This window comes from Eleutherodactylus coqui, chromosome 1 (assembly GCF_035609145.1).
Source record: "Eleutherodactylus coqui strain aEleCoq1 chromosome 1, aEleCoq1.hap1, whole genome shotgun sequence".
NCBI classification, from domain to species: Eukaryota; Metazoa; Chordata; class Amphibia; order Anura; family Eleutherodactylidae; genus Eleutherodactylus; species Eleutherodactylus coqui.
Window position 1 is genome coordinate 181,838,487 of NC_089837.1, and position 27,926 is coordinate 181,866,412.

The following is a 27,926-nucleotide window of genomic DNA, read 5'->3' on the forward strand; positions in this document are numbered from 1 at the left end:
CCGCAGGGTGGCAGCGTCCGTCTTGGACTTGTGGGTAGCTTTTCAGAAAGCGCTGAACCACCAAATTAAAGACATGGGCCAGGCATGGCACGTGCGTGAGGCTGCCGAGCTGCAGAGCTGCCACCAGGTTACGGCCGTTGTCACACACGACCATGCCCGGTTGGAGGCTCAGCGGCGAAAGCCAGCGGTCGGTCTGCTCTGTCAGACCCTGCAGCGGTTCGTGGGCCGTGTGCCTCTTCTCTCCTAAGCTGAGTAGTTTCAGCATGGCCTGCTGACGCTTGCCCACCGCTGTGCTGCCACGCCACGCGACACCGACTGCTGGCGACGTGCTGCTGCTGCTGCTGACACATCTTGATTGCGAGACAGGTTGCGTTGGAGGAGGAGGAGGAGGGTGGTTTAGTGGAGGAAGCATACACTGCCGCAGATACCAGCACCGAGTTGGGGCCCGCAATTCTGGGGGTGGGTAGGACGTGAGCGGTCCCAGGCTCTGACTCTGTCCCAGCCTCCACTAAATTCACCCAATGTGCCGTCAGGGAGATATGGTGGCCCTGCCCGCCTGTGCTTGTCCACGTGTCGTTGTTAAGTGGACCTTGGCAGTAACCGCGTTGGTGAGGGCGCGTACAATGTTGCGGGAGACATGGTCGTGCAGGGCTGGGACGGCACATCGGGAAAAGTAGTGGCGACTGGGAACTGAGTAGCGCGGGGCCGCCGCCACCATCATGCTTTTGAAAGCCTCCGTTTCCACAAGCCTATATGGCAGCATCTCCAGGCTGATCAATTTGGCTATGTGCATGTTTAACGCTTGAGCGTGTGGGTGCGTGGCGGCGTACTTGCGCTTGCGCTCAAACAGTTGCACTAGCGACGTCTGGACGCTGCGCTGAGAGACATTGCTGGATGGGGCCGAGGACAGCGGAGGTGAGGGTATGGGTGCAGGCCGGTAGGCACTCGTGCCTGTGTCCTCAGAGGGGGGTTGGATCTCAGTGGCAGGTTGGGGCACAGGGGGAGAGGCAGTGGTGCAAACCGGAGGCGGTGAACTGCCTTCGTCCCAGCTTGTGGGGTGCCTGGCCATCATATGCCTGCGCATGCTGGTGGTGGTGGCTCCCCAGCTGATCTTGGCGGCGCATGTGCAGACCGGAGCCGGCGGCCGGGTGAGTGCGTGCCCCGCACAAAAATAGGACATGCCGCGGTTTGTTTGAAATCTCGCGCGGCCAAACCGCGGCCGTCTGCATAGGAGTGCGTATTGTAATGCACTCCTATGCAAACTTTCAGTGGCGGAAATCCCGCGGGAAATACCGCTGCGGGATTTCCGCCCGTGTGCAGGCGGCCTTAGGCCGCCTGCACACGAGCGTTCCGGATTTCGCTAGCGGATTTTCACGCGCGTCTGGTACCTAAATGTGCTTGCAGATAGGTGCGGATGCGTGAAAAATCACGCACGGATATACGCGGATGTGTTGTGGAAAAAAACGCGCAGAAAAACCAGCAGACACCCTTTATTGTAAACCCAACCCCTAGAGAACTGCCCATTCCTTGGAAAACAGCTTAAAAACCATCACCCAGACTCCGTTTTGTCCCTCTTGCTTGTGCGAGCACCGTTAAATTATTCTGGCAACATGCTTTCACCCGGTGAGCAGATGTCTTTGTGGCATGGTTGATCCATGTAACTTTTTTCGGGCGCTTCTCCAGCGTGACTTTATTTCAGTCACTGCAAAAAAATTCTCAAGAGGAATTCATTACTACAGATCTTACATCCTGCATTGGCAAGAAATACTACCTATCTCCCTCTACACATTTGCCTGTGAAGCTCTGTGCTGTGTGTTGGGACGCCTCCTACCATGCCTACTTCCTGTAGTCATAGTAACCAGTGACTCCATCTGCAGCTGCACTGCGGATGTACTGCATGAAAAAACGCACCCATTCACTTGTATTGGAGGCTTCACGCGCAGAATCCGACCCAAATTAGAAGAGGTCGCAGATTTTTTCAAGCGCGTGAAAAAACGCGATACAAATCCGTCCGTCTAGGGACAACTGCGGATCCTCATAGGAGTATATTGGCTCCGGTCTGGGGCAGATAAATGTGCCTAAAATAACGCGCTGGAAATTCCGTTCGTGTGCAGGCACCCTTAGGCCGCCTGCACACGGGCGGAAATCCCGCCGCGGGATTTCCGCCACTGAAAGTTTGCATAGGAGTGCATTACAATACGCACTCCTATGCAGACGGCAGCGGTTTGGCCGCGCGAGATTTCAAACAAACCGCGGCATGTCCTATTTTTGTGCGGGGCACGCACTCACCCGGCCGCCGGCTCCGGTCTGCGCATGCGCCGGCTGCGCGGCAGCCGGCACATGAAAGAGCCGGGGCCAACAGGCGTGGGTGTGTACGTGCTCGTCCCTGCAGGCTCTCGGGTCGGGTCCCGCGGCGAGAATTCTCGCTTCCGGATCCGACCCGCTCGTGTGCAGGCGGCCTTATTGTGGTAAATCAACAGAAACCCTAACACAATCTTCACACTGCTGTTTTTCATCACAGTGCACACGAACATTTGCAAGTTCCTGGTCATCTGGCAGCTTAATAACATCATACAGGCCTAGTGCCTCAAACACATAGCATACAGTCCTTCATCGTATACCCATCCAGGGTGCCAGTTAGGGTTGCCACCTTTGTCAGGAAAAAATACCGGCCATTGTAAAAAAGGGGCGTGTCAGGGGCATGGCCTATCACAGCATTTTTTCCTCCTTTATCTCCTGGATCCCGTCCAGCGGCTGTGCGTATGCGCGGGATTCAGGCCAGCGTGTTCTCGCGAGTAGATGACGTTTAGTGTGAATCACACATCATCTACTCACGAGAACACGCTGCAGATGCTCGCATACAATCTACATATAAATAATTATATGCATGAGATACCCAGGTTACCCCAGCATGATCCATATCACTATATACAAAAGATATACTTTCCCTGTATATAGTGATGCTGATATAACCTGGATATATCCTGTACATAATTATATGTACAACTGGTATAACGTATACCACCTAAACATACAAGATTACATGAAGCACATGGTACATACCTCATACCGCATGTACTGCTCCTCCTCTCTCCTCCTCGGGTCCCGACACTGTCATTGCAGGGCCGGCCGGACATCCACCCTGACCCCCACACATCACACACACACAACTCCATTACATCCATCCTAATCCCCAGATATCACACACACAGCTCCGCTACATCATCCTGACTCCCACACATCACACACATAGCTCTACAACATCTATCCTGACCCCCAGACATCACACACACAGCTCTGCTACATCATCCTGACCCCCACACAAAGCTCCACATACTCCACACAGCTCCACTCACTCACTCCATCCAGACCCCCACAGCTCCAAGAGACACAGAGACACAATCTTACATTTACTGAGCTCCCCTTGGTCATGTGATCCCTGAATCCTCCCACACAGGGTATCACATGACGTGAAATCATCAGAAGTCCTGGAAGCTGCCGGCTCTCAGGTCTGTGTTTTGGAGGAGGGTTAACCAGTGCTAGGGGGGCACTGCAGGCTCTGAAAATACTGGCCTGTAATAGGGCCAGTAAAAAAAATATACTGGCACCAGCCTGACAGAAAAAATACCGGCCAGGCCATTGATTTACCAGCTGGGTGGCAACCCTAGTGCCAGTCTAAGGGCTGTTCACCCTTGTCAGATTCCTGATTCTCCCAGGTAGCAGCAGGAGCTTCATGCTAGACCAATGCTTAGTCTCCAATGGACTAAAATGGACTTCTTAGGGACCCAGAGCTCAGTAACACAGGAGATTTTCTCTTGTCTAGCCACACCCATGCAGGTATTCTCTGATTACCAATCAGACTAGACCGGTGATGCTAAACCTTTTAGGGACTGAGTGCCCAAACTGCCACCCAAAACCCACTTATTTATAGCAAAGTGCCAACATGTCAGGGGGCGGAGCTTATTACAACGTATGTTTTTTACCTACGTTATTATAAAATGACAGGGCCTAGCTGGAGCCCTGGACTACCATTGGTGCGGATTTTGACTGGAAATCAATTGTGAACCCCCAGCTGATTTCATACTATTCAGCGCTCTCTGCTCACCTCCCATGTAGGCTTCCCGCTGTCAGCGCTCCCCGGCTTCTGGGCTTAATAGTAACCCTCTCAGCAGCCCAAGTAATAATATTAACCCCTTCAATAGCCCCAGTAGTAATAGTTCCCCCAACGCATATATTTACCTCCTCCTTCTAGTCAGCGCAGCTCCTCCTCTTCTCTGTGCTGATCCCCAGTGCACACTGACAACAGTGTGTGAGCCTGGAATGATTCCTCCCTTGTCCTCTTCTGTGGAAACAAGGAAAAGAGGACTCAGAGAAAGAGTGTGCCACCGGGATCCTGACGTCAGAGTGTGCGCCGGGATCAGTGCTGCCAGTAGCGCTGCTGCATGATTACCAGCAGGGAGCAGTGTCAGCCCAACCTGTAGTCACTACCGTGGTAAGCGGCTGATGGCGGCGCGTGCCAGCAGGGGGAGGGCTCTGCCCCATCACTGGACTAGAACCTTTCCCTGAGAAACGCTCTTTCAGACAGCCTGATACTGCCTTCCTATAATATATATATAGATACACACAAAGACAGAAGTCCTAAAAGTAGTGTAGAGGTGCAGTATCAGAATGACCTGCAGAGTGTGCTAGTCTGGCTGTCTGATACCTGGGAAGTAAAAGATAGGGTTAATACCTAATGGGTGTAGCAGGAATTAGTTACAAAAAGGCCAGTTCCTGCCAGAAACAAGGGGGAAGTTACAGGCTGCAAGCTGAGGTCCAGTTGTGTCTGTCACCTGGTTGACGGAGTAAGATGCCCCAGGAGGGGTTAGTGACAGAACCCTATGGGTTGTGAACCCCAGGCTTGTGAGGATTGTGTATGATTTGTCGGATATGCTGTTAATAAAGGCTGTCAGGAGCCAGATCTAAAGAAACTTCTGATGCTGGAGCCTGTTTTCGTGTGAGGTGGCCATTTCAGTATCCCAAAGTGGGCGATCCTGTAGCAAGCAGACCCCAACTTGTCACAGTAGATAAACAGAACTAAATCAAACAACTGAGTCAAAAATATTAGTCTTGCCCTTTTATTTAATAAGGAAAATGATTCAATATTCCATGTCTGTGAGTGGCAAAGGTATGTGAACCTTTATTTTAGGTATCTGGTGTGACCCCCTTGTGCAGCAATAACTGCATTTAAACATTTCTGGTAACTGTTGATTAGTGCTGCACATTGGCTTGGAAGAACTTTAGCCCGTTCCTCCATACAAAACAGCTCCAATTCTGTTATTTTGTTAGGTTTTCTCCCATGAACTGCTTGTTTAAATACCCTTTCACAGCATCTCTATATGATTAAAGGGGTTGTCCCGCGAAAGCAAGTGGGGGTATACACTTCTGTATGGCCATATTAATGCACTTTGTAATATACATCGTGCATTAAATATGAGACAAACAGAAGTTATTCACTTACCTGTTCCGTTGCTAGCGTCCCTGTCTCCATGATGCCGTCTAATTTCAGCGTCTAATCTCCCGATTAGACGCGCTTGCGCAGTCCGGTCTTCTCCCTTCTGAATGGGGCCGCTCGTGCTGGAGAGCTGCTCCTCCTAGCTCCGCCCCGTCACGTGTGCCGATTCCAGCCAATCAGGAGGCTGGAATCGGCAATGGAACGCACAGAGCCCACGGTGCACCATGGGAGAAGACCTGCGGTCCACCGTGGGTGAAGATCCCGGCGGCCATCTTCGCAAGGTAAGTAAGAAGTCACCGGAGCGCGGGGATTCGGGTAAGTACTATCCATTTTTTTTTAAAACCCCTACATCGGGTTTGTCTCGCGCCGAACGGGGGGGCTATTGAAAAAAAAAAAAACGTTTCGGCGCGGGACAACCCCTTTAAGGTCAGGATTTTGAGTTGGCCATTCCAAAACTTTACCTTTATTCTTCCTTAGCGATTGTTTTGTAGAACAACCTGTATGAGATTCAGTTCACATATAAATATCCTGACATTTCCCTTTAGAATTTGATGGTATAAAATTCATTGTTCCATCAATGAAAACAAACCATCCTGGCCCAGATGTCGGAAATACAGACCAAAATAATGATTCTACCACCACTATGTTTCACATATGGTATGAGGTTTTTATGCTGTAATGCAGTGTTTTTCTTTCTCCAAACATAACATTTCTCATTTAAGCCAAAAAGCTCTGTTTTGGTCTTATCTGTCTATAAAACATTGTTGCAGTATTCTTCTGACTTGTCTAGATGATCTTTAGCAAACTTCAGGTGAGCAGCAATGTACTTTTTGGAGAGCAAAGGCTCTCTCTTTGCAATACTGCCATGCAACCTGTTCAGTGTCAATGTGAGAAAGGCCTTTAGTTGCATAGAAGTTACCTTGAGTTCCTTTGTGACCTCGGTGACAATAATACGCCTTGCACTTGGTGTGATCTTTGTTGGTCAATTTCTCCTATGTGCTTATTCTAAAGATTCAAATAATTGTCACGTCCACCTAGGACATGCTGGGACCGTAACCTGCAGATCTCACACATAAACACACAAACTATGTCAAAACAATAATAAACTAAAACATAGGAACTCTTTCCCTATCTAAATAACCTCAGGGATGGGGACCTGCTTACATGCTGGCAATTGGCCCTGACAAGGACATACCTGACCTGGTACCTCGGTCCTTAGTTAAAGGGGTTGTCCCGAGGCAGCAAATGGGTCTATACACTTCTGTATGGCCATAATAATGCACTTTGTAATATACATTGTGCATTAATTATGAGCCATACAGAAGTTATAAAAAGTTTTTTACTTACCTGCTCCGTTGCTAGCGTCCTCGTCTCCATGGTGCCGACTAATTTTTGGCCTCCGATGGCCAAATTAGCCGCGCTTGCGCAGTCCGGGTCTTCAGCAGTCTTCTATGGAGCCGCTCGTGCCAGAGAGCGGCTCCGTGTAGCTCCGCCCCGTCACGTGCCGATTCCAGCCAATCAGGAGGCTGGAATCGGCAGTGGACCGCACAGAAGAGCTGCGGTCCACGAAGACAGAGGATCCCGGCGGCCATCTTCAGCGGTAAGTATTGAAGTCACCGGAGCGCGGGGATTAAGGTAAGCGCTCCGGTAAACTTTCTTTACTTCCCTGCATCGGGGTTGTCTCGCGCCGAACGGGGGGGGGGGTTGAAAAAAAAAAAAACCCGTTTCGGCGCGGGACAACCCCTTTAACTCTACGTGGGACAGGGGAATAACAGAAGAAACACAAAAAAAAAAGAAACACAAACTTAGCATTGCGATGCAGCAGGCAAATGATAGGTCCAGGACCAAGCTCTGACTGAGACCACAGTCAAAGCTAGACTGAAGATTCAACGGCAATAGCCGTGACAATTAGCCTCAGGTGCGGTTAAGCATGTCTCACCTAATAGCACACCCACTAGGGCCAGAAGATGGAGAACCATCCGCAAAACCTGCACCAGACTATCAGCTTGGCAGCAATCCCAGTACAACAGTACCTCCCTTTTAGAAGGGGTCCCAGGACCCTTAGGACCAGGTTGATTGAGATTCAGTCTGTGAAAATTTTTCACAAGCCGATCCACATGGACATCAGCAGTCAGTATCCATGTCCTCTCCTCAAGACCATAACCACACTAATGTACTAAATACTGTAGGGATCTTCTAACTTGAAGAGAGTCCACTATGCGACTTATCTCAAATTGAATCTCTCCATCCAACAGAACCAGGGCTGGTGGAGATGAACCATTTCCTGAATCAAATCTGTTATAAAGTCCATAGACAAATGGAAATAGAGTCCAAGGTCTTACTGGTATCGGCAAAGGCATCAACCTCCAGGCAGGGGCAGTACAAGGCAATTTTGTTCCGGTACAAACCTCACAAAAAGGGACAAAACTGAAAATATCTTGACGTAATGACGGCCACCAAAAAGTTCTTGTGAGTAATTTTCAGGTATTATCAATCCCTGGATGACCAGCTCACACAGATGTATGTACTTCAGACAGCACCTGCAGCCTCAAATGAACAGGGACAAAAAGCTTTCCCAGCAGAAGGCTTGCTGGGGCTAAATCCTGTGCCTTACTGACCTGCTTCTCCAAATCTAGTGAAACTGCTAACACTATAACTGCCTCAAAAAGAATGCGTGCAGGAGGTTCATCTAAAACCACTGGGACCAAGCTCCTGGAAAGCACATTGGCCTTAAAGGGGTTGTCCCGCGAAAGCAAGTGGGTCTATACACTTCTGTATGGCCATATTAATGCACTTTGTAATGTACATTGTGCATTAATTATGAGCCATACAGAAGTTATCAGAAGTTTTTCACTTACCTGCTCCGTTGCTAGCGTCCTCGTTTCCATGGAGCCGTCTAATTTTCAGCGTCTAATCGCCAAATTAGACGCGCTTGCGCAGTCCGGGTCTTCTTCTTTTCTCAATGGGGCTCCGTGTAGCTCCGTGTAGCTCCGCCCCTTCACGTGCCGATTCCAGCCAATCAGGAGGCTGGAATCGGCAATGGACCGCACAGAAGCCCTGCGGTCCACCGAGGGAGAAGATCCCGGCGGCCATCTTCAGCAGGTAAGTAAGAAGTCACCGGAGCGCGGGGATTCAGGTAAGCGCTGTGCGGTGTTCTTTTTTAACCCCTGCATCGGGGTTGTCTCGCGCCGAACGAGGGGGGGGGGGTTGAAAAAAAAAAAACGTTTCGGCGCGGGACAACCCCTTTAACATTTTTACTGCCACGATGATGTGTAACCATAAAGTTGAAGTGCGAAAAAAACAATGACCACCGCGCCTGTCTTGGGTTAATATTTTTGGCTGATTCTAAGCTGATTAGGTTCTTGTGGTCCGTAAAAACTGTCACCTTATGCCGAGCCACTTCCAAGAGGTGCCACCACTCCTCAAAAGCCCACTTAATATCCAACAGCTCTTTGTCACCAATATCGCAATTTTGCTCAACGGTAGAGAATTCTCAACATGAGAAAATTGCACAAAGATAAAGATTTTGTAACCTACTAGTTCCCTGAGACTGCACTACCCCAACCCCAACTTCTGAGGCTTCAACCTCCACCGTGAAAGGTCTGGAGAAGTCTGGTTGCACCAGAACCAGAGCAATTTCAAAACATCTCTTCAATGCATGAATAGATTGTAATGCCCTTGGGGACCATTTAGAAGGGAAACAACCTTTCTTTGTCATATCCGTCAAAGGTTTGACCACCACTGAAAATCCCCTAATAAATTTCCGATAATATTTAGCAAACCCCAAAAAATTCTGAAGCGCATTCACATTCTCTGATAGCACCCAGTCCCGTACCGCCCGGAACTTCTCTGGATCCATCTTGAACCCCCTCGGCATAATAATGTGTCCCAGAAATGTGATCTCTTGTACGGAAAAAGAACACTGTTCCTTTTTTGCAAAAAAATTATTAGCGCGCAATGCCTGGAGGACCTGACGAACATGAGAAATATGTGAATCGAAATCCGACGAAAAGATAAGAATATCGTTGAAGTATACTAGAACAAAGCAGACGATAAATTTATAGAGGACCTCATTGATAAAGAACTGGAAAACCGCAAGAGTGTTTGTTAAACTAAACAACATCACCAAGTTCTCATAATGCCCTTCAGGGTTGTTAAAGGCGGTTTTCTATCTGTCCCCCTCCTTAATCCAAATCAAATTATATGCTCAATGTAAATCCAACTTTGAAAACCGCCATTCAACTGTGAAAACAGGTCATGAATGAGAGGCAATGGGTACGGATTATGCTTGGTGATTTTGTTTAGCTCTCTGAAATCAATGTAGTGCCGCAAACCCCCATCCTTTTTCTTGACAAAGAAAAACACGGCGGCCAGTGGGGAATTTGAGGGACATATGTGCCCCTTTTTCAAACTGGCCAAGATATAAACTTTCATAGACTGTCTCTCGGGCATAGTTAGATTGAACACATGGCTTTTTGGAAGTTTACAGTCTGGAACAAGTTCAATAGCGCAATCCCCCTCCCTATGAGGTGTTAACTTATCTGCCCCCTCCGGAGCAAAAACATCAGCAAAATCAGCAATATATTCCGGTAACTCCTTAACTTGCACTGAAGACATTCTTACAGAGATACAAATGTAATTACCTTATGGACTCCATTTAGAGATGTCTCCCTTTTCCCAATCCACCACAGGGTTATGCAAACGCAACCACGGTAGGCCTATGACTACCTGCGTTGGAAGGGATTCCATGATATATAAAGTGATGATCTCAGTATGGAATAATCAGATCTTTAAACATATATCCAGAACACAAAATCTCGAAGGACTTCTGTGATAATGGAGAGTCATCAATGGCAGACACAGGAATGGGTGGATACAGAGGTTTTACCTCTAACCCCAAGTGATTGACAGTCTCATGATGGATTAGGTTAATACCAGCTCCACAATCAAGAAAACCTGTGATTGGGTTGCTATCACCCCCCAAGAAGGATCTCGGTGGGTAGAACCAGCCTGGTGGACACCAGCCAAGCAATCAGTGGCCCTTGAGGGACCTTCCCTCCCACCTTCAGATTCCTTTGGCTGAGGCTGACGATGAAGACAATTTTGAACCAAATGACTGGTATGTGTAAAGACTGTGGATGTGGAACCACTGTGTCAACCTACCAGGTAGGTGAAGATCCGATCCAGCACGGCTGACATCCAACCCCAGTGTGGGAGGTAAGATACCAGATGAACAGCCTCATATATAGATGGAAACTAAGGAAGGTATCTTACCCTTAACTGATAACCAAGCGGAGCACTCGTCCCGATAAGGACGACCCCACGGTCTTCCTCTAGGTGCAGACTTACCCTGGCGGGCCACAACACCTATAAAACAAGGATAGAACAACACCAGGGAGTAAAGAAACAAGGGAGGAACAAGCAGACACGGAGAAACAGAGAAGCAGACAATGGGAATAACAGACCACAGAGTAGACGAACAAAGAACACAGAACATAAGCAGACAGCAAGGTAACTGCTGAAGCAGCGGTTGGACATGAAGTGAAGGGAACAAACTCTCAACAATACCGCAGAAAGGTTTGAAAGGCCCAGGGCAGCTATAAAGGATGGTGATTAGAAAAGGAGCATCAGCTAAACAGGAGACCCTAGGAGTGCTGGAAGAGAGTGAATATAAGCTGAGGGAACAGAAAGAATGGGCTGACGCCCATATTTGCCAGACACAGAAGCGGAAGATTGTGTCTGAACAGTGCACCTAACAGTATGATTGCATGAAAAGCACCGCCCTTTAGACTGCAACTTCTCCCCCCTCCTGATGTTTCAAACAAATGAACTTAGTTGCATGGGTTCCTCCCCACTATTGGCATGAAAGATGAACTAGCTGACAGCTCACTTCGACAACTATGATGGCCAAGGACATGGCATCATCAAGGCTGCGAGGCATCAGATAGGAAACCAATAGGTCTTTAATTTTATTAGCCAGACCACAGTAAAACTAGCTTCACAAAGCACGGTTATTCCACTGAGTCTCTGTCGGTGGAATTTGGCGCAGAAATCCTCAACAGGAGAGTCTCCCTGATGCAAATCTCTGATCTTTCCCTCTGCCAGTAACACCATATCGTAAATGTCATAGATTAAATGTAGGGCACAGAAAAAACTGTCACGTTCATGCAGCACACAAGCACTAACCTCAGCATGGACGCAGGGTGATGATAACCATGACTGTAGAAATTGACTATTGCACTGAAGCACAGTGCGCACCACAACCGAAGTACGCAACCCAGAAGTAGGCCCGTGCGACACCAGAATACAACACTCCGCATAGCAGATAGCTGCACACCACACTATGTGGGATGGTAGCACCACTTCAGGGAGAGGGAAGGAAGCCTGTCCCTAACCTATCAGGGAAGGTGATAGGTCCCTGCCTAAAGCAGGGAGATCGCCTCAATAAAGGCGGCCCAGCGGTCTTCTTTCTGGGCCCTGATTGTCCCTATAAAAATCCCAGGAGAGATGCACTGACACGCAAAGCAAAACAGAAATGAAAAGCAACAAAACAAATTGAAAAGGAACCAGCAGCTACTTATCTGCAGGTTGTGAAACATCCAGCACAGCAGAGCTCCAAACACTAAGTTCTCCACTGTGGAACGGAATAAGCAGCACTGGTTCCCAGGAGGGGTGAGAATATATAGCCCTTCTGCACCTGAACACTGGCAGAATGAATAGCAAACCACACCTCTAGCCTACTCCCAGGCATGGCTAATGTAGCATGCTTCCACACAGCAAAGGCAGACAGCACCAACAAAACTCTGCACATGGTGCACTAACTTTTAACCTGCTTAACAAGACAACAGGTCTTTGGCCTGTTTTGAGGCCACCATACCACGACTTTGTCGCGACCAACAGGCCATGACAATAAGACTTCAGAGGAGGAGGGCAAAGAAAAAGCCCATGCCTGAGGAGCCCCCTGCAGCCTGGAAATGACGATCCCCGCCTTCTGGGTCACCCATGGAAACAGGACGTAACCTAAAAAAGCCTAGAAGACTCTCTAAAGGAAAAAAAATTCCTGCCTCTTTCCAGAGAATCTGTCAGATAGATCAATCTTAGGCTACTTTCTTGGAGCTGTGAAAGTCAGATGCCGTTTAAGCTCAGCGACCTCGATCGTCAGTGCCTTTAGCTGAGCTGACAAAACCTTGATTGGATCCATCTCAGATGTAAACACAGATCCCACCAAGTACAGGCTGTTGAATATGTCATGTCCACCTAGGATGTGTTGGAACCGTAGCCTGCAGATCTCACACATAAACACACAAACTGTGTCAAAACAATAATAAACTAAAACATGGGAACTCTTTCTCTATCTAAATAACCTCAGGAACGGGGACCTGTCTATACGCAGGCAATGCACCCTGACAAGGACGTACCTGACCTTGTACCTCGGTCCTTAGTTAACCCTATGTGGGACAAGGGAATAGCAGAAGAAACACAAAAGAAAAGAAACACAAACTTAGCTTTGCGATGCAGCAGGCAAATGATAGGTCCAGAACCAAGCTCTGACTGAGACCACAGTCAAAGCTAGACTGAAGATTCAAAGGTAATTCAGTCCAGCCTCGGCCAGACTAAAATAGCCGTGACAATTATCCTCAAGTGCAGTTAAGCATGTCTCACCAAATATCACACCCACCAGAGCCAGAAGATGGAGAATCACTTGCAAAACCTGCACCAGACTGTCAGCATGGCAGCAATCCCAGAACTGCCACAACAATAACTTTGCCACTCACAGACATGTAAAGTTGGATCATGTTCCTCAATAAATAAATTGCCAAGTCCAATGTTTTTGCCTGGTTTGATTCTTTTTGTCTACTTTTAGGATTTGTATGAAAATCTGATGTAATTTCAAGTCAAATATAAGCAGAAATATGAAAAATTCTGAAGGGCTCACAAACTTTCAAGCACATCTATCTATCTATCTATCTATCCGATCAGCCATAATATTAACCCCTTAGTGACCACCCCATAGTCTTTTTACATCCTGCTTTGCTGGGCTTTAATTTCCAAGGCCGTAAATGCTTCCTCTCTAGATTAAAGCCCTGCAGGCTGTGGTTGTGACAGCTCCATGCTGATGGTTACTGAAGGTAGCCAACAACTTGGAGCTGTCATGTGGGGCCACCAAAGGCCCCCCTCAGTAACACAATCGCTGGTATCTGTTCCCCGGAAATTTAAAAACTTCCGGCTAATATGCAGTTCCCGCTTATATGATGTAAAAGTGAAAAAGGTTACAAAAAAGGAAAAAAGTTTGTTTCATCTCTCCTCACGGATCATATCCATAAGCGGAGATGAAATTACATACCTAAGACTCCTGGATTTATCCTCAAACCTTACTCCGGCTCCTGTGCATGCACCCGTCACCAAAATGGTGAATGCATGTGCAAAAGCTGTGGATTGCTGGGGTAATTTAAAATCTCCCTGCTCCTGGCTACCAAACATAGCCGAGAGACTGGAGATTTCACAGGCAGCTGCGGTGCGTGGTACGTCTCCTAAATGGTTAAAAAAAAATAAAGTTTTTCAAATGTGCGTCCAGAATAAAGTAAACTGATGGAAATATATATACCTCATCAAACATTTGTACAGTATGTTTGCACATATTTGAGATATTGTAGTTGAAAATGTGAAAAAATAACAATTTTTTCAAAATTTTCCAATTTTAATAAATGAAGTACAATATATGGCAAAAAAACAATGGCAGAATCACTTGGATATGCAAAACTTTTACGGAGTTATTCTATGTTAAAATGACACGTGTTAGATTTCCAAAATTTGGTCTGGTCATTAAGGCGCAAATAAGCTTGGTCATTAAGGGGGGTAAAAAACTGACAGGTGAAGTTAATAACATTGATTATCTCATAATAATGGCACCTCTCAAAGGGGTGGGATATATGAAACAGCATGGGAACAGTCAATGCTGAAGTTAATGTTTTAGAAGCAGGAAAAGGGGTAGGTGTAAGGAGCTTAGTGACTTTGACAAGGACAAAGTTGTAATTATCAGATTACTGGACCAGTGCGTCTACAAAATAGTACGTTTTGTGGGGTGTTCCCAGTATGTAGCGATTAGTACCTACCAAACTTAGATCAATGAAAGACAAATTATAAACAGGTTCATGAGCACCCAAATCTCATTGATGTGAGTGAGGAGCAAAAGCTAGCCTCCCTGGTTCTGTCCCACAATAGAGTTACTATAGCACAAATAGCTGATAAAGTTAAAGCTGGCTATGATAAAAAGGTGTCAGAACACGTTGTTGATTGCAACTTGCTTCATATGGGGTTGCATAGAAGCAGATTTGTCAGAGTAGCCATGCTGACCCTGTTCATCATGCAAAGTGCTACAATGGGCACATGCGCATCAGAACTGATCCATTGAGGAATGGAAGAAGGTGGCCTAGCCTGATGGATTGTGTTTTCTTTTACACTGTCTGGATAGCCAGGAACCTGGGGAAGACCTAATAATTGCATTGGGGTGGAATAATACTTTAAAGTGACCTTCCAGGCCTGGAGAAACAAAGTCGGCCACACCAGTTTCTCTGACTGCCTGATGAGCACTGTGCATTAATATACATCATTCATCTAAGACACTCCACTTGCTATGATTAACCAGTACTATCTACATGAGCAGTGCTGGCCAGTCAGATCAGCATGTAGTGTCTTAGACTACCAATGCATGCGATGTACAGTGTGAATCAGGTAGTCATAGAAGCAGCAGAGAGGTCATTGTTGATGTTTTGTTTCTTCAGGCCTACAGGGTTGCTTTAATATTTATTTGACGGACCGACAAAAACAGATGTCATAAATGTTTCACGTACTCTCTGTAAAAATATTTGTCAGTTTCCATTAGGCATGACAATTTAATACCATGCAACTATGTTTTAATGAGAAAAAGCTTAATATGACAACATCTCTAATTAATAAAAAGACTCAAAAATGCACTAATTGTCAAAAATAATCAAGCACCTAGTAGGAGTTGTCGGAAACGTTCTATGTGTAATTGTAATGTTGATATTCATAAGTGATTACAATTTCAGAGCAAAGGGATAATTTATTGTGGAAAACTGAACAGTTGAAGGGAGGCTCTAGTACCTTGTTGTGCTGTGCCCTAGCTTAGATTCAAGATGTGATATCAGTGGGCATGGGAGCATACAGGTTCCATATGGTATCATGCAGCATAACAGTCCACATTTGCTGTAACTGAGCCTCTAGATTGTGCAAAGTCATAGGCTGTTGAAGTTGGCATCCCATCAGGTTGCTTACATGTTCTATTAGCGATAAATCTGGCAACTGGGCGGGCCACAGAAGTGTGGCAATGATGTAGAGGCATTCCTGTGACACCTTTGCTCTACGCTGTTGAGCATTATCCTGATAAATATCACTGAGCTGTCATTATCCCTCGTACTACTACTAGAAATGACTGACTGTCGTATGTGATGCTCCCCCAGACCATAACACCAGCAGTAGGGGAAGGCAAAGACAAGGTTGAGGCGCTCAACTCAAGGTCTCCAGACATGAACATGCCTGTGATCAGTGCCCAAACGAAACCTGGATTTGTTGCTGAAGACAACCTGGTTCCACTTCATAGCAGTCCAGTTTTGTGGTTCTTGACACCACTGAAAATGAAGGTGATGATGCATGGGTATCAAAGGCAGTACATGTAATGGGTGCCATGTAGAGATGAGTGAGTATACTCGCTAAAGCACTACTCGTTCGAGTAATGTGCTTTAGACGAGTATCTCCCTGCTCGTCCCTGAAGATTCGGGGGCCGCCGCGGAGCGGGGAGCGGTGGGGGAGAGTAGGGAGGAACGGAGGGGAGATCTCTCTCTCCCACTCTCCCGCCCGCTCTCCCCTGCTCCCTGCCGCAACTCACCTGTCAGCTGCGGCAGCTCCCGAATCTTCAGGGACGAGCAGGGAGATACGCGTCTAAAGCACATTACTCGAGTGAGTAGTGCTTTAGCAAGTATACTCGCTCATCCCTAGTGCCATGAGATCAAATGTCCTTCAGATAAGTGCCTCCAAATGGTTCTGACAAAGACCTGTAACAATGATGCCACCTCTCTCTGGATGGCAGACAAAGAAACAGAGATGATCAGACTATTCTCTTTACGTGTGATTTGTCAAGGCTATCCTGAGCCCCTGTTACTTTGTGTGCATGCCGTCACGTAACCACTGGTCTCAATACCTACTTAAAGTCTCCAGAACAGCCCAGGTGGTGGGCAATTTCTTGATACAACCATCCAGCTTCTGGCATTTCAATAATGTGCCCCCTCTCAGACTCGGTTAACTGGGCAAAATTTCTTCTATTGTGTCATACAGGCATATATAGTGTTCCACAAGCTCTACACAAGCTGAAACAGACGTTCAATACACACAAGTAGCCCCTGAGAGCATTTTTACAGCCCAAGGGCTCCTGCACACTTGTGTTTTTCTTGCGCGTTTTTTTTCATGCAATATCGCTGCGTTTTTTTCACGCAAATGTCAATGGGACTTTCTAATGTTAAAAACGCATCGCGAGTTGGTGCTTTGCAATTTTTGTGCGATGTGTTTTTAACCTTAGAAAGTCCTATTAAAAATTGTGTTAAAAAACGCAGCGATAATGTGTGAAAAAAAAGCGCAAGAAAAACGCAAGTGTGCCGGAGCCCTAAGGATGGAACCACTTTTAGTGCATCAGGTGGCAAGACCGTTCATCTAATCACACCCCAACTCTAATCATTTCTGTATTTGCATATCATTTACGACTACATGCCGAGTTTTGTAGCTAAATGACAAATCCTTCTAGGTGCTTAATTGATTTTGACAAACAGTGTACACTTTATTTGCAATTAATTAATTTTAAAGCAGAATCTATGGCTAATTCTCCTCCATTTTTTATAATGGATGAACTAATTGTTTCTATGTGGCCAGCTGCTGATGTCTATCAATGTAAAGCATTGCACATCTTTCAGGAAAAAAAAAAATGAAAACGAAAATCTATAATGATAGCAATGCCCATCTTCAGATATGACAATTACTGTAACAGCTGGTGTTCCATAACTTGCATATTGTTAATTCTTTGGTTAAATATGTACTTTGTTCATGCCTAATTATTCTCCACTTCATGCTAAGTCCTTCCGCTTTTCTCTCTCTTGTCTACATCTCACGCTCAACAGTAAATTTATGCTGAGCATGTAGGAAGCCGGGATGGGAAAAAATCTCAATGGATCTTAGCTGTACATAGGCTTTTATCAGGTTTTGTTCAAAAGAATAAAGCAGTCTCCAAACTTTAACATGAACTTCAGTATAGATTACCTTGTACATTATACCCGCTACAATGGTGGTACTTTGCCAAGCAAATGAAATCTTGGGTCTACAATATTTTTCATTATGCCCAAGGGAAAACAATGTAGCACTCCTTTCTGCTGTATTATAGTTGTCTTAAAGTGCAACTGCAAAAATAACACTTAGCAGTAAAACATGAATACATTTCTAAAACTAGATGAGATTAAGTGTGCTATTTTCTTTTATAGTTCCTTTTTTAAATAATATTATCTTTTCAAGAATGCAATACATCATTATGGAAATAAAACAAGGTAGTAGTAAGAGTAGGAGACTATGGCAGTATATTTTCAATAGTCTTGATTATAGATGAGCGAGTATACTCGCTAAAGGCAATTGCTCGAGCGAGCATTGCCTTTAGCGAGTATCTCCCTCGCTCGAGACAGAAGTTTCGGGTGCCGGCAGCGGGCACGGAGCTGCAGAGAAGAGCGGGGCGGAACGGAGGGGAGATCTCTCTCTCCCTCTCTCCCCCCGGCTCCCTCCTGCTGACAGCCGCTACTCACCGCTCCCCCGCGCCGGCACCCGAACCTTCTGTCTCGAGCGGGGGAGATACTCGCTAAAGGCAATGCTCGCTCGAGCAATTGCCTTTAGCGAGTATACTCGTTCATCTCTAGTCTTGATCAATCTGCTTTGTAGAAAAGTTAACTGAAATATAAAAATAGGTGTATGTGCTTATGAGGCAGCTATGAATTTCCAAGTCCCTTACTGATTTGACCAGACTCGTTAGCCAGGATGATGTGGGTAGCCAATAAAGCCATGATTAGAACTCATAGTAAGATCTATAGGTAGCAATCATAGTAACATAGTATGTTAGGCCGAATGAAGACAACATCCATCTAGTTCAGCCTGGAATAGTTCCTACCTGTCTGTAAGACCCGGATCAACAACCCGCTGGCCACCTCAAATTTATATCTTGTAATATCCTTCCGCTCTAGAAAGACATCTAGTCCCCTCTTAAATACCTCTACGGATTTTGCCATTACCACGTCCTCAGGAAGAGAGTTCCACAGTTTCACTGCTCTTACAGTAAAGAACCCTTTTCTGTGTTGGTGATGAAACCTGCTTTCTTCTAGACGTAGCGGACGCCCTCTTGTTACCGTTGCAGTCCTAGGTATAAACAGATTATAGGAGAGATCCTTGAATTGTCCCCTAATGACAAACTATCACTCTGCATACTGATAGTTTCCAGGCAGCAATAGAGTATTTGCCACATCATACAAAGAAAATCTAAACATAAAAAAATTAAAACTTGCAAAAATGCAACAAATGCTAATCATAAGGATGCTGGATTGAACATTTTAGGTGATGTTATTGTAAGAAACCATTCAATTACATAGAAGGAGATACTGTATTTGTCTCGTTACTTAAATATCCTACTAGGAAAAATACTTGCATATAAGAAGAGCTTGGTATATTTTGTTCAATTCCTACTTACATCTTTTGTCCGCAGCATGATTTTGTCAATTTCTAATGGTCCATGTATTCTACCCATAACCTTATGTTCCCCTTGCATTCGCATGTCAGTCTTTTAGATAGAAAACACTTTAAAAAAAGTCAACTGACCCAAATATTTGATATGCCTTTGAGCTTCACTGGTAACAGAAATCAAAGTTTTCAGGAGCATGACCTTCTTTCACCATTCCTTTCAGCTTAAAAACATCAACATTATTCCATGTTCCAGAGAAAACACATAGCGAATGGTTATATGTTTCAGACCTTTTTGGGTCCCAAGTCGTAGAATAGCTTAGTATGGCATTTGATTAGCTGTAGGTATGGGATGTCATCATACAGATACTAACAGGGGTCTGCAAGAGTAATAGTGCTGGACTGCTGGGGGATTTCACAGTTTATTTATCTTTTTTGGTTATTTTTTCTGCTGACAGATTTTGTTAACACTTTAACCCCTTAAGGACATGGCCTATTTTGGCCTTAAAGATGCAACAATTTGGGGGGGATTTTCATCTCCACTTTTCAAAAGCCATAACCTTTTTATTTTTCTGTCAACATGGCCATAGAAGGACTTGCTGTTTGCATGGAGAACTGTAGCTTTAATTTGTGGATGCATATAATGTATAGTGAAACTTTTATTTCTTTTTGAGGGCAGGGAGAGAAAACACATCAATTCTGCCATTTCTTTTCAGTTTTTTTTACGGAAGTAATCATACAGCATAAATGATGCAATACATTTTTTTAGGTCAACTATACCAAAAATATTATAATTTTTTTAGATTTTTCCACTTTTGCACAATAAAAATCCTTTTTATAATTATTTTTACATCGCTGCATTCAAAGCCCCATAACTTTTTTATTTTTCCATGGACAGAGCTCTGTGAAAACTTGTTATTTTTGCATGATAAGCTGTAGTATTTATTTATATCATTTTGGGGTACATATGGCTTTTTTGATCATTTTTATTGCATTGTATTTTAATTTTTTTTTTTGTGAGGTAAATAAGCATTTCGCCTCAGTTTTTTTAATGTTTTTTGCTGTGTATGATAAATAGTAAATTCAATTTATAGCACATCGATGATACCAATTGTGGAGGTTTTCTCAACTTTTTAATTTTCTTTACTGCAAATAGTGGAAAATGAGCATTTGTCGTTTTTTTTAGGTTTTTAACATTTTTGTACACTATTTTTCTTTTTTTTTACACTCTTTATGTCCCTGAAGGGGACCTAAATCATAGCAGTTATGATCGCTATGATAAGGCATTGCATGACCTATGTGCTGCAATGCATTATCACTTTTTAATAGCAATCATAGGCAATGGCAAGCTGGGACACCAGTATTTGGTGTCGTGTTGCCATGGCAACCGATCAGCCCTCCGCGATTGCATCACGGGGGTCTGATGACATCACAGAGGGAGCATCCTCCCTCTGTAAACCCTTTACATGCCGCTATCTACGTAGATTGCGCCATGTAGGGGGTCAGCAGCGAGGGTCGCTATCCTCATGTACTCCTGCTGTTGCAGTGGGAGGCCAGCTATCAGTAACATGCAGCTCCTGCTGCCGGATGGCACGGGCTTACTTCTGAACCTGCGCCATCCACAGGACGTAAGCTTACTTCCTGTTGGGTTAACTACCCTGCAGCCAGGATGTAAACTTATGCCCTGTGGCAGTAAGGGGTTAAAGACAGATAGAAAGCTGATGCACTATGTAAAAAATATCTATCATCTGAACAAGTAAAAATGCATAGAAATTTATAGCAATGAAATTAACCCGAGAGTCTTTTTTTCTATAGCAGCTGCTTTAGTCTTATGTTAGACAGATGGCCCTTTTAAATTACTTAATAGTTTTTAGAAACAGTGAAACATCTTTGCGAAAACCAGTCAAAATGGCATTAAATGTGATCTTCTAGAGGAGCAGCCTTCTTAAGGCAGTAAGCGTAATAAATAGTGGAATTGAAAATCTGTTCTAGGAAATCTGGTATGGATAAGCAGGTGGCCTTCTGAAAGCGGTGGTCTTTTGGAAGGTTTCACTATATAATATCTTTGTTTATTTTCTTATATTTTTAGTTGTTTTCTTGACACTTATTGCAATGATACTATAACTACAGTATGTAGTCATTGATTTAAGCTACTCTAGTTGTACTTTTTGCATATTTTTACTGCATAATATAAAAGTATTAGAAAAGGGGTTTGAGGGGGACAAAATAACTATGTATCAATACATTAGGGGACAATACAAGGATCTCTCCCATGATCTGTTTATGCCCAGGACTGTGACGGTAACAAGATGGCATCCTCTACGTCTAGAGGAACGAAGGTTTCATCACCAACACAGAAAGGGGTTCTTTACTGTAAGAGCAGTGAGACTGGGGAACTCTCTGCGTGGGAACTCGGGGTGGTGAATTCAATAGAGGAGTTTAAAAGGGGACTAGGTGTCTTTTTTGAGCTCTATAATATTACAGGATATAGACATTAAATAACCAGAAGAGTTGTTGATCTCAAATGTTGATCCAGGGATTTCTCTGACTGCCACTATGAAGTCAGGAAGGAATTTTTTCCTTCAGAATAAGGGTAAATTGGCCCACTGGGGATTTTTTGCCTTCCTCTGGATCAACAAGGGGGGGAGGGGGAGAAAACGGGCTGAATTGGATAGACATTTGCCTTTTTTCAGCCTAGCATACTATGAAACTATGTAGAAAATGGTAGAACCGGTGCTAATATTGTGTAAACTTTGTTAGGCCTTGGTCAGATGAGCGTTTTTTCCACGCACAAATAGGCGCACCAAAAGATCACCGCTCGCGTGTGGAAAAAATCATGTGACCGGGTGAATTCTAGTTATTTGAAGTAGCCTATTCACATGATCAGGGGTGCGTGGTGCATATTTTCCAGCTCCCATCGGAGTCTATGGAAAGCACGCTCCAAAGATAGGACAGGTCCTATCTTTACACGCACCACGGACCTTTAGATGCAAGTTGCACTCGCATGTCCTATCTTTGGCAGGTGCGAGTATTTTGTGCCTCTAAAAAATGTACATGTGAACACTTTCATAGGAAAGCATTGGTTCTATTAGACACAATCTTTTTGCATGCCTATTCGTGCACAGAAAAAACGCTTGTTTGACCGAGGACTTAGGGCGCCCACCCACTGGCGATTTTTTTCCCTGCGAAATTCGCAGCATTTTTTTCTCTGCAGGGGTCTATGGGACTTGTAATGTTAAAATCGCGATCGCGCAAAATCGCAATTTACCGCGAAATCGCGATTTTGCGCGATCGCGATTTTAACATTACAAGTCCCATAGACCCCTGCAGAGAAAAAAATGCTGCGAATTTCGCAGGGAAAAAAAATCGCCAGTGGGTGGGCGCCCTTATGCAGCAGAATTTTCTTTGTACCTTCCAATCACTAGTGTGCTGACTTAATAGAACTGTCAGCATGAGGCATCCTCTAACCCCTTAAGGACCAGGATGTTTTGGTCCTAAAGGGCCAGACACCTTTTAGGGATTTTACCCACGTGGTGCATTTATTGCCCTATCATCTTTCTTTAGCTACCAAAGTTATTTTTGTTGCATATTTGGAGTGACATATATGGCTATTTTTTTATATCTTTTTTCATTGAATTTTTTTTCTGTTGTTTAGTTTTATTGGGGTTAAAAAGCTAAAAAAATAAGATTTTTTTTAACATATAGATGTTTATTTCTAAAAATAGTATATTCATGCTAAAATAAAGTATGGAGATGTACATGTCGGCCAATCATTTTCTATTTTATGTATCGTATCTTTATTTTATTCTGTATTTTTTAAACTTTTTTTTGAACTATTTTTTTAATATCCATGTCCCCCATGATGTCATATAAGCCTCTAAGGGTCATTCACATTGTCTTTCTTTCTTAATTTCACACTTTTTTCACTGTAGCTAGGGCATCCATAGGTGCCCCAGTTACAGGGAAAAACATCCCCCTGTTATGATAGTAGTCACCATGCTGTGACATGGGGGACCCGGTGGTCACGTGAATGCCGTGTCGAATAGCAGAAGTAACGCTTTCGCTTCCTCTGTTTAGTACATAGCGCTCATTGAAAGCCTAGAAAGGAGAAGGTAAAAGAGGTTAAAAAACACTTTGCCCTTCTCCTCCGGGTCCTCACCTGTGTCTGACAGCCAAGATCACGACGTGCTCCTGCTTAATTGCAGGAGCTAAAGCTTTAATCCCGCACCGTACTTTTACTATGAACGATGAAGGCCCAATACCAAGCGGTGCAAATTTACCACGCTTGGTCTTTAAAGGGTTAAAAATTCAATCCATCATATCAACTATATTTAGTATACCAAATGATCAGTATTATTGGCATTGGTGTCAGCTATAAATTGTTTTATCTGGCTAAATTCTCAGTAACTAATTAAAACAACATATAATTTTTGAGATCTGTATCTTGTAACAATGTAGGCTGCATTCGATGCTTTTCACATAATATATATAGTAATATTGAGCATACAGTGCATCACCAATATATTCAGAAATTCATATCTTATGCAAACTGTTATATGTAAAATTTAACGATGACATATTGTAGATGAAAAAAAGAGTCTTTGGTTTATTTATGTCTTATTTGTTTCTTGTATTAAAACTAGAACAAAAGGAATGCAGTCAAAAGACTAATAATGTCTAGGTGGCTTGTTGACTACAGATAAAAGATAGAAAAATGGCTTCAGTGTGGAAATCTGCCAGCTGCCAGGCTTACCCACGTTATGTGGAGCAAGGCATAATGACATATTCTTACAAACAATTTACTTTATAAATCCTTCTTGAGACTGCGATGCAGGGAATCCATCTTTGGCATCAGGTTTACAGAATATTCATTTTTATGCTTAAAGCACTGAACAGTTGGATGCATTTTTTATCCAAAGCCAATTTGTTCATGTATCTATAGAAGAGTAAATCAAAATCTGTCGGTTGCTCAGGATTGGCCATGGCAGCTTTCCAGTACCTAAAAGAGGAATTAACCATCCAGAGACTTACGTGACATGCATAAAAGAATGGTGTCAAAAGAGACAGAAATGCAAAATCTGCAAAAAGGTCTGCAAGTAATGCAATCAATCAAGCCATAGTGAAGTTTATATGTTTGGTTTAAAAGTGGAATGTTAAGTTGTAAAGTAATGCAATGTAAATGCATATTAAACAAATGGTGGCAAACGTATACTAAATTCATTTAAAAATATTCAACTGATTAAGACTGGCCTTAGGAAATGTATTTTACGCAGTGCTTTATCTTGTAGGTATTTGAGTGGGATGCAAAAGTAGGTTCCCAAATCTGTTAGAAACAAAAGTATCAAAAATCTAAAATGAACACCAAAACCTCACTGCCAAGTGAGATCATGAGAGACAATAAAAAAATTAAGAGTTATTCTAGTTTTAAAGTATGAAATGATGATGAATATAGTATATTGCAGCCTGTGTCACTGCCAGACTACTGGGCTGGACATGTTGGGAATAATAGTCCCAAACAGGAGTGATGGGAGTCCTGTAACAGAACACAGTAATACGCCCTCTACTGTTAGTAGTTTGTAAATGGTGCAGTCATTCCACAGTGTTCTGCAAACGCTGTGGGCAGACTTTCTGCAACACCCTCACTTGCAGCAGCATTTGCAAACACTGGCAGCACCCTCTCCCCTTCACACATCTCCTGCAGTAACAGCAGCATTCTTTGCTGATGTTTTGCCCACTGCAATCAGGAAAGAGCAGCAATTGGCTTTAGTGAAAAGCATATCTAACATCCAGGGGACATTTTTCCAGCGCTTTGTTCTACCCTGACATGCCACTTTGGCTCTACTACCCCTCTGTTTAACATGTAAGTGAGATGGAGCCCCTGTGATTTTCCAAATATAAGAGTTCTCTATTGCAAACTTTATTACTCTTTTTGTAGATCATGGCTTATATGTCTCTCCAATTCCACTAATAATTATTAGAACATAACTGCATTGCAGATAAGCTGTCAATTATGTGGTAGAAAGAATATTAGAATGGTGAGAGTGTTCTTTAGAACTAGCCTAGGGATTAAAGCTCTCCATGCTTTCACACCTGAGAAATAGAATATCAAATAATCCTATGTATGCCCTTATTTCCCAAAAGCTTACAAAAAAAATGAAAAATAGAAATGGGATCACAAAATATTGTCAAATAGAACAACCTGTCAGGGTGCAAAGATCCTGTAGCATATATAAAGAGAGCAGATACAGTACAGTATACGTACAAATAATGCACTCATAAAATACTGATTAAAGGGAAACTGTCAACTTTCTCAGCTTCATGGTTATGGTTAGGGGAGGTAACAGGGAGCAGGGGGATGTATTTTTGATACTTACCCACTCCCTGGTTTCAGTGCTGTCACCCTCTGAAGATGACATGGCGCATGGAAATCTGACTCTTTTCAGATTGGCCTGTGCTCTGCTATACAAGTCTATGGGCGAACGCATGCTTGGCAATCTGAAAGAGTCATATTAGCCATAAATCATCACACAATACTGTAGTAAGGTCATCCTTACTACAGTACCACAGCATCGACCCGATGGAACGCTCTACCCCAATACATCCGGACAATCCCTGATGCACTGGCATTTCAGATGCACCCTGAAGACTCACCTCTTCAAAGAAGCATACCAACTCCCCTTATCTAGTTCCCCATGCCATAATACTCCTATCATGAAAATTTCTTGCCCCGTTCCTCCTGCACTTCCCACACGCCGTACCACCTGCCCTGTACGCTATGTTTCCAAAATCTCTGAATAGCACCTGTAACCTTTGTACTGTTTAATTTCCTCTTAATTTACTGCCCTTCTTTCTGAGGAATCCACTGTGTGCTGTTTGCTTACATCTTATTCACAGACCTCCTGTCTGCTGCTTCTACTACATTTCCCATAATCCCCATTGGCTGCATCTCAGACAGTATAAAAAAAAGGGTTGCGCCATCCTTCCAGTCTTTTTGGATATCTCTTCTCACTTTCACACTGGACAATCTAAAGGGTTGTTCAGTCAGTGGCCTGGCCTCACCCGAAATTTGATGCACATCTCTTCCTGACCTTCTCATCGCATACAAGATAAGATAACCCATTTGGGATAAAAACCACTCTGCCACTTTATCACCGGATCCACGTTGGAGTAGTTCCACTTCGCCTTTTTCTTTCACACTATTGTTTCCAAATATAAGAGGAGGAAATGGTAGCTCTCTCTTTCTCTCTATTTATTTTGCTGGAACACTCATGCTTTAGGAGGGTTGCCATGAAATTAAATATGATATTTATTATATTTAGTAACCACCTTCCAAAAAACAAATCATTTTGTCTTATTGTATGTTACTTGTTTTGTGCATAAAAAATGTAAAATCACTCATTGACAACTGATTAATTGATGACACTTTTTTTTAAGGGTACTCCTGAAGGAAATGGGATGGGCAGCCTGTACATGTTCAAGGTATTTTATAATCAGTAGTGCTATGTTGTTGCCAGGTGAAAACCAAGTAATCTTCTTAAAATGTCTTGCGTCTTAAAGATCTACTATCCATACTTTTTATCCATTTACTACTCATATAAAACTAAGCGCCATCTAGATGTCTTACATGAAGAGGTAGGTTTATATTTTACCTAAAGTAATTTTACCCTTATCGAATTGATTACAAGTCCAAGGTTTAATGTTCTACAAAGTCAAAAGAATAAACGCTCACCTCCCCTCCAACGGGAAACCAGATTCACTGTTGCATAAGTCCATGGAGCTCCAGACACGCCGACAGTCCAAACGGTACTACTAGACATAAATTCTTACAAAGGGTCGGCTCTACGTGTGAGAAAAATGCTTTATTCTTTAAAACAGCAGGCATCAGGCTTTACCTGATAAGCCTGATGCCTGCTGTTTTAAAGAATAAGGCATTTTTTCACACGTAGAGCCGACACTTTGTAAGAATTTATGCTTAACGCTCTACAAGTGCTTCAAGTACAAAAACCTCTATTCTTCAATTATGATTTTCAAAGGTCCAACTAGTGATCCTAATAGATAAATTACTGGCTGATTTATCTCCCATTCCCAGAATCGTTTCCAAACTCTACAACAGTATCCTGGGGCAGTAAATTCATTGAGATACTCATTTAGCAAAAGAGGTCAGCGTTTTCTCCCAGAACAGTTCCACTCTTAAAATGGATTGTTCCTGGTGTTTCTGCTTATGGTCCATTCAATTTTAGTTTCCTGGTGTTTCCTGCAACCTTTCTTCCTCGTATAAAACTTATGACTACCCCTTGCTTTATTTTTTAGATTAACTGGTCCCCAACGGAGCATCAACCAAGCCTATCAGTTCCCCCAAATTGTTAATAGGCAGAATTAATTTTGTGACAACTGTAATAAAGAATATAGAAACTCTGGACCTTCTATTTTAGAAATATTTGCTCCTCCCCATAATGGGATCTTACAAAACTGTATTCTATCCACTAAAATTGTTCATTAAAACAAGCACAACTCACTGTGATATTGCAAACCTTTCCATTAGAGTGCTAGCTACAGTATTCTTCTGTTTATCCACTAGCTATGTACCTTATGTGATCATTGATGAACTGTTTTAAATATAATGTAAATGTAATATAAGTTTCACTTTAACTTTTCT

The 27,926-nt window shown here is 43.7% G+C and overlaps 1 protein-coding gene across 7 annotated transcripts in view; it reads left to right on the plus strand.

The window, feature by feature from the left end:
• The window catches only part of COL19A1 (collagen type XIX alpha 1 chain), an 859,492-nt gene that overhangs the window by 695,771 nt on the left and 135,795 nt on the right, over positions 1-27,926 (plus strand). For all 7 annotated transcript variants that reach the window (XM_066604267.1, XM_066604321.1, XM_066604301.1 and 4 more), the window contains one exon: positions 26,705-26,749. In XM_066604267.1, coding sequence (XP_066460364.1) covers positions 26,705-26,749 — 45 coding nt within the window. The remainder of the gene's footprint in view (positions 1-26,704; positions 26,750-27,926) is intronic.